Source organism: Parambassis ranga, chromosome 21 (assembly GCF_900634625.1).
Source record: "Parambassis ranga chromosome 21, fParRan2.1, whole genome shotgun sequence".
In the NCBI taxonomy this organism is placed as follows: domain Eukaryota; kingdom Metazoa; phylum Chordata; class Actinopteri; family Ambassidae; genus Parambassis; species Parambassis ranga.
In genome coordinates this window covers 10437465-10452010 of record NC_041041.1, presented here as the reverse complement: position 1 = coordinate 10452010, position 14546 = coordinate 10437465, and the positions used below count along the sequence as shown (strand labels likewise).

General features: G+C 40.5%; 1 protein-coding gene across 3 annotated transcripts; it reads left to right on the top strand.

Moving 5' to 3' along the window:
- Positions 1–771: 771 nt before the first annotated feature.
- Positions 772–10876, top strand: glra2 (glycine receptor, alpha 2). 3 transcript variants are annotated; one of them, XM_028393370.1, is made up of 9 exons: positions 772–1236; positions 1837–1958; positions 3883–3950; positions 6309–6532; positions 7590–7672; positions 7773–7910; positions 7996–8210; positions 9461–9610; positions 10292–10876. In XM_028393370.1, the coding sequence occupies exons 1-9, from the start codon at positions 1151–1153 to the stop codon at positions 10571–10573; spliced, it is 1368 nt and encodes a 455-aa protein (XP_028249171.1). In that variant the 5' UTR covers positions 772–1150; the 3' UTR covers positions 10574–10876. The 3 variants fall into 3 exon arrangements, with proteins under 3 accessions (XP_028249171.1, XP_028249172.1, XP_028249170.1); XM_028393371.1 differs by lacking the exon at positions 3883–3950 and adding an exon at positions 3739–3806; XM_028393369.1 differs by having other exon boundaries at positions 3739–3950.
- Positions 10877–14546: the final 3670 nt, after the last annotated feature.

Here is a 14546-nt window from a genome sequence, read left to right as displayed (position 1 = left end):
TTCAGCCACCCAGTAGTATATTTCCTGCCGTCTCTGTCTGTGTCTGTCAGTCAGCTCTCTTCGGTCTCGCTCTAGGAGGCCAACCTTTCAGCATTTCCAATGATGTGCCTCGGAAATCTGTTTCCAGGGCAACCGAGGTACCAAATACTCTCCCAGCGGCTTCTCGCTGGTTTGTCCTTTGTTTACACTTTTCATATCAGTGAGGGACTGAAGACTAGGATGCTCTAAATAGACAACATTAGGATATGAACAAAAGATAAAAAAAATAGCATCTTGCGTAAAAAGGATGGTGTCAGAGCTAATCTGACGTGAAGCTCCTACAGTATAAATCAGGATTTTAGCTGAGACTCACACCTGAAAAAATATCTCATTGTAACGTTATTACAAGCGACAGCATATCGTCGCCAGAGGATGTCGAGCACAACGCTGCCTATATCATTTCTTGTACTTAATTGCGCCACAAGAAATCAAGAAAAAAATCCTCACGCCAGTTAATCCTGATGCGCAGCTGCGCGCACCGGGAGCCTCCTCATCATCTCGTGAGGCAAAATTAATTTAAAAAACACCTGTCATCACGTAACAACACCGGGGACAATATTTGAATGTCTTTCTGGAGATGACCTCCCTCGTTTATTGGATTTATTAAAAACCAACTCACGTCCGCCACTTTTAAGCCTTGCGCTTGCGCGTAACGGAACCGGGAGCTGTCCAAGTGCTGAAACGAGGAAAAAAAAAGGCGTTCCTCTCCTCATTCCTTGACGGTCCAGCACCTGAGAAAGATTACACTTCACCAGTAACAACACGCGCCAACGGGTTGGTCTTCAGGAGCGAGCTGTTAGGCAGCAGCCAAAAAACAAAACAAAACAGAGCTTCCACCAACCGACGCGCGTCTTGGAGTTTCACCAGCTCGACGTCTGAACACAGGACTGATGTTTCCTCACTCCTACGCTTCGAGAAATCGGTTTATGGGAGTCAGAGTTTCATGAAACTAAACTATGATCCGTAGCTGCGTTGAGGAATGTCTCCTGTATTTTTGTGTGACTCGAACACACCCAAAAGCTCACGACTTGGCCAGGAAGAAAGCGGCACCCCTGTTTGGATTATGTTTCTGACTAATGTAAACATATGGAAGAAATAGAAAAGTGAGCACATGGGGAAAGCACCGGGAATGAATCGCTCCTTCATTAGGGTCCTGGCAGCTTTATTTACATATTTCACGGAGACAAACAACTTCAGGTAAGCCCAATTTATTTTCCAAACATTCTGATTTTGTAGAGTTGCTTTCCAAGTTAGGAGAAAAATTCGGTTTTTGATGTGGGAAACAATAAAAAACAAGTGCAGTTTTTCCTGCAAAAGTTGGTGTTACTTGGGTGACGGTTGTACAACTCCTTGTTGATTATGACTTAAATAAGTCATTGTGTTGTAAATACACTTTCAACTACCTTATATGGGATTTTTGTGCGCCACGGTGGCTCTATAGTGAGATTTACGCACACAGTGGTGTTCATTTCTATTCTCCTGCGGACTCACTACAATGTTCCTGTAGTGTCACCGTTGCAAATTACAGCAGGCTGTGGTATCTGTGCAGGAATCTTGCATCATGAACAGAATAAATCCTTTCTCAGAGGAGATGCCCACGACGCCGAAATCACATCTGATAGCCTACGTGTGTGCGCATTAACGCATTTTCTACTTTCCCCGAGCGTGCCCATCTTTCCCCAGGCAGCTGCTGAGAGACAGATAAGGTTTAACTCCTGCTTCTGAGATCTGACTTCTGTCTGATCAAGTATATTTTTCCCCCCTCCCTCCTTTCTCATCATGTGCCATGCGTCCCAGAGTTGTGGATGCCAAGGAGCACGATTCGAGATCATCCTCCAACATGTCTCCATCAGACTTTCTGGACTCACTCATGGGTCGCACGTCCGGGTATGATGCACGAATAAGACCAAATTTCAAAGGTTTGTTTATCATTATCTTTGTCTATATTAAAAATCTACACACATCAGCCATTCAACTGTCACTGAACACACAGCAAAGTTGGACATTTGTACCTATCTAGAGATCCATCTGTTGCCAGGATACCGTGCTGCCAGCACTTTGATAATAACAATCAATCATTTCAGTTACATGGTTGTCCTGGCTTGAATTAAATCGTGAACAAACCCCCTCATGCTTGCTATTATTCTGTGAAATGCTGCCATATAAAATCCCCTTATATGTTAATTATTAATTTAGAAACATGGGGGTTACAAAAAGAGGGGGGAACCCTGTAAATATCACAGTCACTCACAGTCGGGGATGCCACCATGACAGGCCAAATGATGGATGGTGGCCCTGTGGCAGGGCTGCAGGCTACCAACTTCCTCTGTTGTTGTTGCTGTGATGCTGAGGAGAGACACAGCATCTGTCACTGGAATGGAACTGAGTGGGAAGAGGGGGCCGCCCGCTGGGGGCTCGGGCGTACTTTAGGCTGGGTCAGGTGGCCTGGAATTTGTTGAGGGGAGACTCCAGTAGATAAAGCAGCCAGACAGCGGGCTGCAGTGCAGGGATTGATCAGCAGGATTCAGGAACTGATCTTTTCCTCTCCATCTGGGAGGAGGTGGGAAATGTTGATAAGATTGGTGAGATGAGAGGAGGACTGCCTGCTTAACACAGGCTGGCATTTCTTGAAAGGGAAAAGGATGCTGTGTTTAGTTAACAAAAAGAGGATTACAAAAGCCATGAAGCATAATTTGTATTTCTGTATTTTGAGAGCAGACAATGTATCTATCTCGAACACACACAGTGAGAAAACACTTCAGCACCACTGTGATGTAAACAGATGATTGAAGATTAGGCTGTGAACCTGCTTTACTCTTTGAAGAATGTTGAACTGTATTTCTGAAGCCTGACCCAGATTGCCATGCTGAGTTTGTTGTAAGGAGATACGGCACTATTTTTTTTCTTTTTTTCTCCTTTCTGCCTTTTCTGCCGTTAAATTTAGCTACCTGGCAACAAACTGAGGCAAATATTAATACCAAGTGCCATGCAATATTGATGAGAAAAAAACAAGGGCAAGGGAAGGGCTTCCAACTTCACTTATCCGATAGAGACAGAACTGTGACTTAACATGGCAATGAGATTTGAGCTCAGGCAAATCTGTGGAGCAAACAAATAAGAGTGTGCTGAGCACTTTTTACTCAGCACATGATGCACTGAAGTGATATTAGAATTAAGCCATTGATATAGAGCTAGAACTGTCTGGTATGTTCAATCACAACTTATCTGTAGAATGATTCATTAAACAAATGTATTTTAAGTGATTGATTAACCACATAATTGTCACTTATTGCATGGGTTTGTATGTGTGTGCATGTGGCCTGTGTTGCATGAGGCAAAAAAATGTGTGTACATCCACTTAATCTTGAATTATTACACAAGACATTGTGACATAATTAAAAAATCAAGCTGACACTGTTAAGTCATTACCGATTGTTACATTTAGCTTGATTTTTTGCTGAAACGTGACTCATTATCTGTCTTTTGCTTTAAAGCATGTACACACGCCACCATCCACTCATTAAAAACAAGCAGAGTTGTATCAATGCATGTTTGAATACAAGGTGAAACAGCAGCTTGTACACCAACACACCCCCCACACCCCCTTCCTTTCCCTCTTCACACCCAGCCCTCCTTGATGATACATTATTATGTTTTTAAGGCTCTCTCCTGTCATGTCATTTTCATTCCATTTCACAGGTCCCCCTGTAAACGTTACATGCAATATTTTTATCAACAGTTTCGGCTCTGTCACAGAGACAACCATGGTGAGTTCCTCTGGCATTCCAGTTGATTTTCACCCTTTACAATGTGTCAATGTGTTATCTATCCCTCAACCTGCAGGTCCACCCGTTAATGTTACCTGCAACATATTTATCAACAGCTTTGGTTCTATAGCAGAAACTACAATGGTGAGTTGAGTGTCGTACTTGGACCTGTTCTAAAAGCCTTGACCCATTCTTTGGAGTTAAGACTGAATCATGTTGTTTTAACCCAGACTACTTTCTTTTTTTACATGTATCCATGCTATGTTTTCTTACTCATAAAAGTATTTTGCATTCAAAGAGTCTATTGGCGGGTTTCTTCTCTGCTCTAATGTTAGGTGGTCTCACTCCAGCCTCATCACATATGGCTGCACGGTCTAATGCCACATTATAAAGCTAAAGGTAGCACTTCATGGTCAGTTTTCAACATGAATGACTTCAATGGAACTGCTTTAGAAGCAGGAAGAAGTGGCATGTGATGGTAACAGTCGCCACTTTTCAAGCAGCAAAACATCATGGATTATGCAGGAATCGTTACCTTGGTAACCAAGATCGATACCATGATCCTTTCCTAAACCTAACTATGTAGTTTTTACATCTGACCTTGAATGCTAAAAGCAATGTTAAATAGGAAGATAAAGAGCAAGCAAGAACAAAAAACATCAATGCGAACTGAACCTGGGCCTTCTTCACATGGTTGCTTCTTGCAGTTGTCCACTATAGCCTGTTGTTAGATCTCAGCCCTGTCTTAAACTTCCACCACATGCACCACATTTGGTTTAGCTGCAAGAAAGGGCAACATTACTTTGTGCTCCCTCACAAGGATCCAGATCGTTCCACTCCTGGCTTCTGTCACAGACTTGGTGGACTTGGTCTTTGACAAGCTCTCACTGCCAGGAAGAGCACGTCCTGGCAAAAAAAGTGCAAATGTCATAATATGAAGCAAAGGGTACCTGACCAGATGTCCATATGTGATGAAACTGGTGTGGAGCATATTGTCCCATGATGATGTCTAGTGTGCACAGACAAAACCAAACTGAATAATACATGCAACAAATCCCACCTCGTGTGTCACTTTATGTGTAGCCAATAACTGACGGTGGGGGTGGCTTGGGGCTTTCAAAGCTGATGCATAAACATGTGTGAAGGCTTCCCCACTGCCAAAAGGGCTAATAATATAAAACCTGCAAGGCTGCATTGAAACTAATCAGGATCAAAGGATTCATAATGAGTGATAATAACTACTTAGATAATAAATGGGAAATGTTAATTCGCACGTAGGAAGGCTGCCAGGGAATTACACAGTTTCAGACAGGCATGCAAAATATTTGGAACCGCCAATATGCTGATGAAATGTCAAACAACATAAGGGCTTCATCATCATCATGACATATCAATTACTCTGAGCAACTCAGCTCTGTGACACTCAGTTTACTACTAACAGCACTGCCACTGAGTTTTCCTCATCGGGCTGTGCATCTAATTAAAGCTTCATTTAGCTCCTGTAATGGCTCTTACATAATTCTGATTAACAAGAAAAGTTATAATAAGGTCAGTGTGGTGCGAATGCGGCTCCAACAATGATCAGAACTGTCGTGCGAACACGTGTATGATAATTAAGATTATATAAGCAGCTAGATAATAGCATTGTTGATTTTTTCTTAAACTGGGCATTCAAAGTCATTTTTCACTCATTGTTATTTTTATTGTTCCTCATTTGTTCTGATGGATGGAACAGGACTGCTTTTGGAGATGTTTTGTATGATCAGATGAGGTGGGAGCAGCTAAGTATTTAATGCTGCTCTAAAATCACATATTTATGTTTTTCTTGTGGCCTGCAGTGCTATTCAGCCATTGTGTCTTTGCGGGAATTACTAGAGATAATACAAATACCTTGTAATGAGCAATTTTGTGAAACGATGCAGCCAGCAGTCTGTTGGCTTAATCAATCATGTTGTCTGATCTTTCTTCCCACATGGGTTCACTATGTCTTGGTCTGTTTTAATGCAAAAAAAAGGAACATTGTGAAGGACAGGCCACAAAAAACAGAGATATTTGGTCATCTTACTATGTTAAATAGATCAGGAGGAGGTCTGTGAATATCCTTCCTGTTCCATTATAGTGGGCATAAGGATCAATTGTGTGTATGTGACATTTCTGAACACATAATAATCAGGATCAATAAACAGCACTGTAGGCCATAGAAGAAATATGAATATTTAATTTGTGAACTCTCCCTAACCCTAACCCTAATTGTATATACTTAAGCTAATCCTGGTATGTGTAATGTTGACTAAATTTGTTTCTCTGTGTTTTAATATAGTAGAATAACTAAAGAAGCTAATGCATGCTATTTATTTGTGCAATAATCCTGATAACACCAGTATATCCTTATCTAGTAGACAATTTTGTAATATTCAAAATATTAGTACTGATGTTCTGTGTCAGAGTTGGATCTAAATTGCTGCCCTGTAAAATATGCGAAACCGTCTGTGATCTCTGCAGGATTACAGAGTGAACATCTTCCTGCGACAGAAGTGGAATGACCCTCGGCTGGCGTATAGTAAATACCCAGATTCCTCCCTTGACCTGGACCCGTCCATGCTGGACTCCATATGGAAGCCTGACCTCTTCTTTGCCAATGAGAAGGGAGCCAACTTCCACGACGTGACCACAGACAACAAGCTGCTGCGGATCTTCAAGGATGGGACTGTGCTCTACAGTATCAGGTGAAACATGGACGCTAACATGGACATAGTGCAGATCAACAGATTTATAATCCGTGGAAGTGGGAACATCTTTTTTCTTCAGCAGATGTTCTACAAACTGGTTATTAATTGTGAGAATATCAGCAGGTTGGTGTTGTAGTAATGTAGCTGAGGTAGGTCTGTGCTGAGTAAAATACTGCCAAGCTCTGATGTATAGATTTCCCCAGGTCATGTTCTCTGATTGCTTTTCTTACATTTCCTCTCACACATCAAAGACTGTCAATCCAAAGCATACACTTTTAAATGGATTTTATCTTATTATGATGACTGCTTTGAAATTGTAGAATTTACTGAAGTACAGTAGACTTCCTTACACTATGTAGATCTTTTAATAAAAGAAATGCTGATTGCAAGAGAGGCTTTGTTGAGAATCAAAAGAGAAAAATGTGTATTCCTCTTTATGTTGGACTTCCAAAAGACTCTTGCAGCCGACGCAGGATGGATGACATTTAAAAAGAAAAGCCTTTGAGTCTAAACGTATAGATACAAGGTATGAAAATAATGTCGTCCTGCATTTCAACACAACTTCAGTTGCACAGAACGTTCAGTTTTCTCCACTCCCATGTGATATTATATATATATATATATATATATATATATATATATAAGGCAGATCAATTCTGAGTCCATTTAAAGAGCAGCTCCGGGTGGAACCAGTGGTGCTCAGGTGTGGAGGTACACCAGCTCAATGGCAGAAATGAAAGGTGGTTAGCAGCAACTCTCCGTTCATTCCGAGGAGAAATGACAGAGTGGCCGGACTGGAGCGCACAATGCATCACAGAAACAATAAGTTGCAGTAATGAAAGTGTGATAGGTACCTGCTGAAGGGAATCCTATATGATATGTTGGAAGGTTATCACCCTAGAGAGACAGAGGAAAAAAGCAGAGGTTACAAAGGAGAAAATGTAGAGACTCTAATTTAATTTTTCAAACAAATTATTTTCGAGCATGTGTCGACCCACGAGTTCAAAATGTAATCATAAAACATTTTACTGTACGACTCTGTCTCTCACCACAGGTTGACTCTCATTCTGTCGTGCCCGATGGATCTGAAGAACTTCCCAATGGACGTCCAAACTTGTACCATGCAGCTAGAAAGTTGTAAGCAGAGATTTTTTGATCTTTTTTTCTGCACTTTTAACCTACAACATCTGCTATATGCCCAATGTGTCTAAATTGATTGAATCTCTGCTGTGTGTAGTTGGTTACACCATGAATGACCTGATATTTGAGTGGCTGGAGAACGGTGCGGTCCAGGTGTCAGACGGACTCACCCTGCCTCAGTTCATCATGAGAGACGAGAAAGAACTGGGCTACTGCACCAAACACTACAACACTGGTCAGAGGAAAGACACACACACACACACCAACACTGTCTACATTTCAGCTTGACACCTGAGTTTGTGTTTCTTGTGGTCAAACAGGTAAATTCACCTGCATTGAGGTTAAATTCCACCTGGAGAGGCAGATGGGCTACTACCTGATCCAGATGTACATTCCTTCTCTCCTCATTGTAATCCTGTCATGGGTGTCCTTCTGGATCAACATGGACGCCGCTCCTGCTAGAGTGGCGCTGGGCATCACCACCGTGCTTACCATGACCACGCAAAGCTCTGGGTCGCGAGCGTCTCTTCCAAAGGTAAACCTGGTGCTGTTTTACTGTCAGAAGCATGAGCGGCAGGTCTTATGCTCGTCTTCAGTATAGTTAAGATAGAGAGAATAAATATACACAAAATTACATTTAATACAAAGTCAATGCAATCATGCATCTATTGAAATTTTAATCAGCCTCCATTTTAACATTGTAGCATACTTTTATACTAATTCACTGCTCAGATTTTCAGCCATTAAGTAGATACACATCTATGCTAGGGTTCAAACATGAGGTCAAAATATTGTTTGTTTTTTTCTGTTTTGCGCACAGTCTCAGGTGACAGGACTGATTTTAATTTTTTAATGACTTTTTTGTATGACGCTGATAGTACACATTCATGGTTTAATAAGTTTAATGAGGCCTACAGTAAAGACCCCGAAGGAGGGCAACCAAAGGGCTCCATTAGATTCTACTAATTACATTGTACAAATTACATTAAAGGATTCTTCATCCTTGACTATTGGAGGAGAATCGTTTTTATCTGACATCTCCATAATTCAGAGTTTTTGTCACGGCATGCTGTGATCTAAAGTACATGTACGTTACCAATAGCTGTGGTAGTCTGTAATAGCTTATTATCAATCAGGGGAAGCTGCTATGTGCATAGTGAAGGTGCATTGAGAGTCAGATTTTGATGATCAGCCGCTCTCCTCCACGTGAGAACCAGAGGCTTCAGCAAACGCCAGAGATTCTCACATGAAAGACACATACACTGATAAATATTTAAAGAGCATCCTTTGAGAGCCTCTGTTCAAGAAAACAATAGCACAATATGCTGTAAGTGCCCTCAAAAAGCTGAGTTGTTTTTCGCCACATGCTAATCAGCTGTCATGAAGAGAGCAGGTCGCACTGATGAGCAGCACTGATGAAGCTTTCAACTTTTCAACCTCACCATATCAAAAGAAGCACATCACAACCAGAGCAAGGTGCAAAACTAATACTGCAGCTACTTGTTCTATCGGTGCAATGTTTATGCAATCACTGACAATAATGGCAGGTTGGATGCACGTGTTAGCAAACAGCTATGATTACAGTCATTTAGAAGTCGCAGTTAACCGAAGCAAAATCAAGGGAGGAAACAAAATGCAGATCAGGAAGCAAATCTCACAGACATAGAACTCCTTTTATTTTAAAGGTATGTAAGAATAAAGTAAAACCTCAGATTCATAATTTAACTGTTAGTTGATGCTGTTACCTTGAAGGATCTAACAAAGGAAATCTGTTTTCTCTCCCAGGTCTCTTACGTGAAAGCCATTGATATCTGGATGGCTGTGTGTCTGCTCTTTGTATTTGCTGCATTGCTAGAATATGCTGGGGTTAATTTTGTCTCCAGGCAACAGAAAGAGTTCCTTCGCCTGAGGCGAAGACAAAGGAGGAATCACAAGGTAGGCATTCGAAGTCTGTACAAGGTTACCAAACTGTAAAAGGATATCAAACTTTTAACCACACTGGCAGTGTAACTTTGTAGACGGCGGCATCGCCAAAACTTAAGCCAGTTTCACATTTATCTATTGTTTAAACTGATAAACATGTATAATGTGACGAAAAATGTGTCTCTTACCACCATATTGTTTCAATGTAAGGTCCAATTTGGTCAAGTAGGACTTCACCTCTTATTAAGTTACATCTGTACATTATATGACAATGTCCTTCTGTTTAATTTGGATAAGGACCTTCTAGCTTACATATACAGAGTAAAATGTAGAACTCAGGGAAGGATCCCACTCCTGAGGTGTGCACAGAAAAGAGTAAAAGAATAAAAAATAAGATTGTTTTATGATGATACCTACAAAACCTGGTCATCAGTCTCCATTAACTTGCTAGTATTGCCACAGACCCTTGTAATTATTCATTTTTGTCTCTGTAGTCGCTCATGTTAGCCTGGGAATTTATTCTAATACAATATAAATGAACTTTATATCTAATGATCGCCATTTATGTAATTCCACAGTATTTGAGAAACACAGGCCTTTAGCGATTACAAAGTAAAGCGACCCATCTGAGCTGCATTTGAAAAAAACAAAAAAAGAGTATCTTACTGAGTTTATCCAAATGTGTCCTTTCAGGATGAGGACATGCGTGAAGGCCGCTTTAATTTCGCTGGCTACAACATGAGTCAGTGTCTGCCAACGAAGGATGGCTCAGCTGTTAAGAACGCTGCTCCAGCTCCGAACCCTCAGCTGTCAGTCCCAAAGGACATAGACACCATGAGGAAAAAGTTCGTGGACAGAGCCAAGAGAATCGACACGATCTCCAGGGCTGCTTTTCCTCTGGCTTTCCTCATCTTTAACGTCTTCTACTGGGTTACTTACAAAATCATCCGGCACGAGGATATTCACCAAAAGTAAAATAAATAAAAAGACATCTGCCTCAACAGATAATTGTTCATTTCTCAGATTGAGAAATGTTGAGAAAGCACACAGAGAGATAGAAAAACCGTGCAGTGAGAGGCTCCATGGTGATAAAGATGTCGGCGTTCTTTCAGGGATCATGTGATTCACACATCATACGATAATGCTCATGTCCTGATATTGTCAACAGCTCCTGAGAAACAGATGTTTTATGTTCTTGTACTGCTGCATAATATTTTCTGGAGAATGGTGTTAATTCTTAGTAACATGCTGGAGAAGATGGACCAATATATTTTAAATCAGTTCCACTTCGGTGTCTGGAGCAAAGTAACATTCCACAGACTTGTATAATGTAAAGGTAGCTTAGAGTTTTCACCATGGAGACATTTTCTTATGGAGGATGTTTTATAGTGTATTCTTGTCATGGCACTTTCTCTCTGTTTATACAAAAGCAAATTCCGACTTCTAGCTGAGCACAGGAGGCAGATGCATCTCTCAACATTAGGCAGCAGCACACGTCTCAGGCATGAGTATGGACAAAGCAGAAGAAAAATAAAATTGGATACTGCATTTTTATGAAATACCTGAGGCCTTAGATATCAAAGATTTGGTGAGATGAAGTTGCTTCTCTATTTTTTCAACAAGCATCTCCTCCGGTTGAGTATCACAGCTGAATGCACCCTTTGAGCTTCTTTTCTACCCGTGGCCAGACATCCACAGGTCCTTCTTGATGTTGTTTCCTTACTTATAAATTATAAATAATATTCATGGACAACTGATGTCATCCTAAATCATCATCTTATTATTTTTTTTTGATGTTTTCATTCTTATTATATATAGACTGTCACATAAAAGTGTGGTGGCTAATTTGAGCAAATGTGAACATGCACTGCATTATTCAATGTTGTCCACATGAGTTCAACTATATTCCAGGTAAATATACTCAAGGTATATCAGCTATGTTTTTTTTTGTAGATTTAGTCTAATAAAATATTTATTGTACTGGTCTTGGGTGGGGTGTGTGTGAGGGGGTGGGGGGTTATGTTTCTAAAATCTTTCTGTATTCCTCTGCTGTGGACTGTTTCCCTTCACCTCAGTGTGTTTGTTGCCAGCCTTTTGTTCGTAGATGGACTCAACAACAAGTGAAGGACAGATCTGCATAACAGAGCAGCTAATGGGCCCCGTGCACTCCTGATATACTGTGGTGAAGAACTCCTTTCTTGAATGCTCTCAATGGAAAAAAAGGTTATTTACTAAGCCTGTACATCAATAAAATTGACTGTGCACCATATTTCTCCTGTCATGTATGTAGTCTGTCATTGTTTTACATTCATTTTACGCACCACAGCTCAGCCTTCTCACACGTATGAAGGGATGGGAATATATATATATATATATATATATATATATATATATATATATATATATATATATATATATATATAACATTTAAAATAAACACATAAAAATGCTTTTATGTGCACGGTTGCAGATCAAAGAAAAAAACAAACACAGTCTCTTTCTCTCTTTCTCTCCTCACTGAGCTGATAAGTCAGTTAGTGACACGTGCCACGGATCACTGGGTGGCCTGGGGTGACACAGATACGATCTGACAGTGGGTTTCCATTAATGCATGATAATGGACTTCACACTGTAGTACAGAGATTCCATCAGTCTGTGCTCGCTTGCCAGCTGACTGGCAAATAATGCCATGCCAATGACAGATAGTATACAAGAGGACCAATGTATTCATTGTATTATGTGACAGCCTGTTTATATTCCCACCTGTTGTTACTGCATGTGTAGTGAGATTAGCAGTGACCGCGCCAGATGGATATCCTGTAATTATGTTATCTGACTGATTACCATACTATGATCGATGCCTTTAGTCTTTTTATTCATAAAAAGACTAAGACCTAGTACTGTGGTAGGCTTATTAAGGAGGTCACATGAATCCTCCTGCTACTGCTTTTTTTAATGTGGTGAAAACACAGGGATTACAAACTAATCAGTGATACTAATCCTCACATGGAAATACCAGAGCAGAACCTTCCACCCCTGCACAGCCATACAGATTTACCAGTAGTTACATAGTTCAGTGTGATGACTTATATTAAAGGAAAATCATTTGCAGTTTATAACTCTGTTTAAAAGGAAACCAACTTTCCATCATTCATAAGGTTTATCGGGGTCTGTGTTGTGTGTCTAAAAGAGAGAGAGAGGCAAGAAATGAGGGTTGCCATAGTAACAGCACAGCAGTTGATAGGGCCGGTGTTTGAGAGAAAAGCAGGAAATTAATGAAGTTAAGAACACTTCTGTGTGGCTTTACAGACGGTGTGTTATGCATGAACATAAATACGGCACTAAATCAAAACGCAATTTGTGCTGTATTGAGTTAATAAAGAAACCAGCAGCTGGAGCAGCAAATTCTGCTGTTTTCTGTGGTGTGGTTTATTCAGAGGATTATGCTGCCACGACACTCTTCAAACTACAGAGCAGGCGCCAAGTGTGTGTGTGTGTTTGATGAAGAATCTATGCCATATTTGTAGTATACACTTCACAAATTTGGAACAAAGGGAGACACGACACAACACTATTGATTGCTACTCCTTTCTTGTTCTGTCTAAAGGTTGTCTTGACGATTATCTCCGAGAACCAGTGTGTATGAAGTCACACGGAGAATTGTTTGATTTAACGTAGCAGCATCAGAAAAAAAAAACTTCCACAGTAACTGTGCGGCTGAGAAAGGCCATGGTGTGCAAACAGAAAGTAGAGCCCCTGTCACACATCAACCACAGCAGAGAGCTCTATGAGAACATGGATTCAGCCACACTGGACTTCATCTTGCCTGCTTCCTAGTACAAATTTAAAGCTATCGAAGACATTGACAGTGTAGATACTGAGTTTAAGTTCGGAAACTACATACTAAATAGAATCACTACAAGCACAATATGTCATAAACAACCTACACAATGGTCACATGACTTCAATGTATAAACTCTTCTGCTGTCCCCAACAACCTCTTTAGTCTTGTTAATAACCACCCTTTTAAAGAAGGGGTATTACTATTTTGTGTTACATCATAAAATGTGAAAATCTTTAAAGCTTGTGTTTCCCAGAGAATAGAGAAACTGTATACACAGAAGGACCCCTCTGTGTATATGAAGGCTGCGCTCTTTGCATTATGTTGTAGATATAATCAATGGCCATCCACTTTGGTTGGCCTAGTGTCAGAGTCTCAAGGAGAGCATGCCCTGTGACCCTGATCAATAACTAGCAAAGACCATCCAACACCTTCATCACAGCACCAGTACAAAGTTAAGTCTTGATATGATTACAGGCATAAGCCACGATTTAAATATAAACAAAGGCGCCATCCAGGAAACAATGATGCATAAATAAATGTGATTACATTATCTTTAAAATTAAAACTACTGGGTGTTTGGCTGTAAGTTGATTTGTTTTATTTCCTCCATGTCTGAGATGTTTTATAACAGCAGCAACATTATTCATCTACACATCTTCATTCCCCATTAAGGTGAGGCAGAACCCTGCAGTGTTATTTTCACCACTCAGAGTAAATAGAAGTTAACAGGCAATAATGGGATGACAAACAATATATTTTACTTGGGTGGCAGTCACCAATAGAAGTGAATTTTCTTTTCCATGTGTGATCTGTTTCCCCCCCTGGCCATTTACTGGTGTTATTTACCGTATCAAAAAAAAAGTCTTCTTCACTGCTAGAAGTGACAGAAGTGTTTGTATCACAGCCACAGGGGGAGAAGGGGGGGAAGTGTTTTCTGTATGTGGGAGATTAAAAAGAGCAAAAACAAAGTGGTTGTGTGTATTAAAAGCCAGCATATTAGAGGAGGTTCATTTAAGCAAATTTTATTCTCAACACTTCTGCAACGATGCGAGGGTCCAAGTGACTGAAATTCCTTTATCAGGGGGTGTGCACAAATCTCTGCGC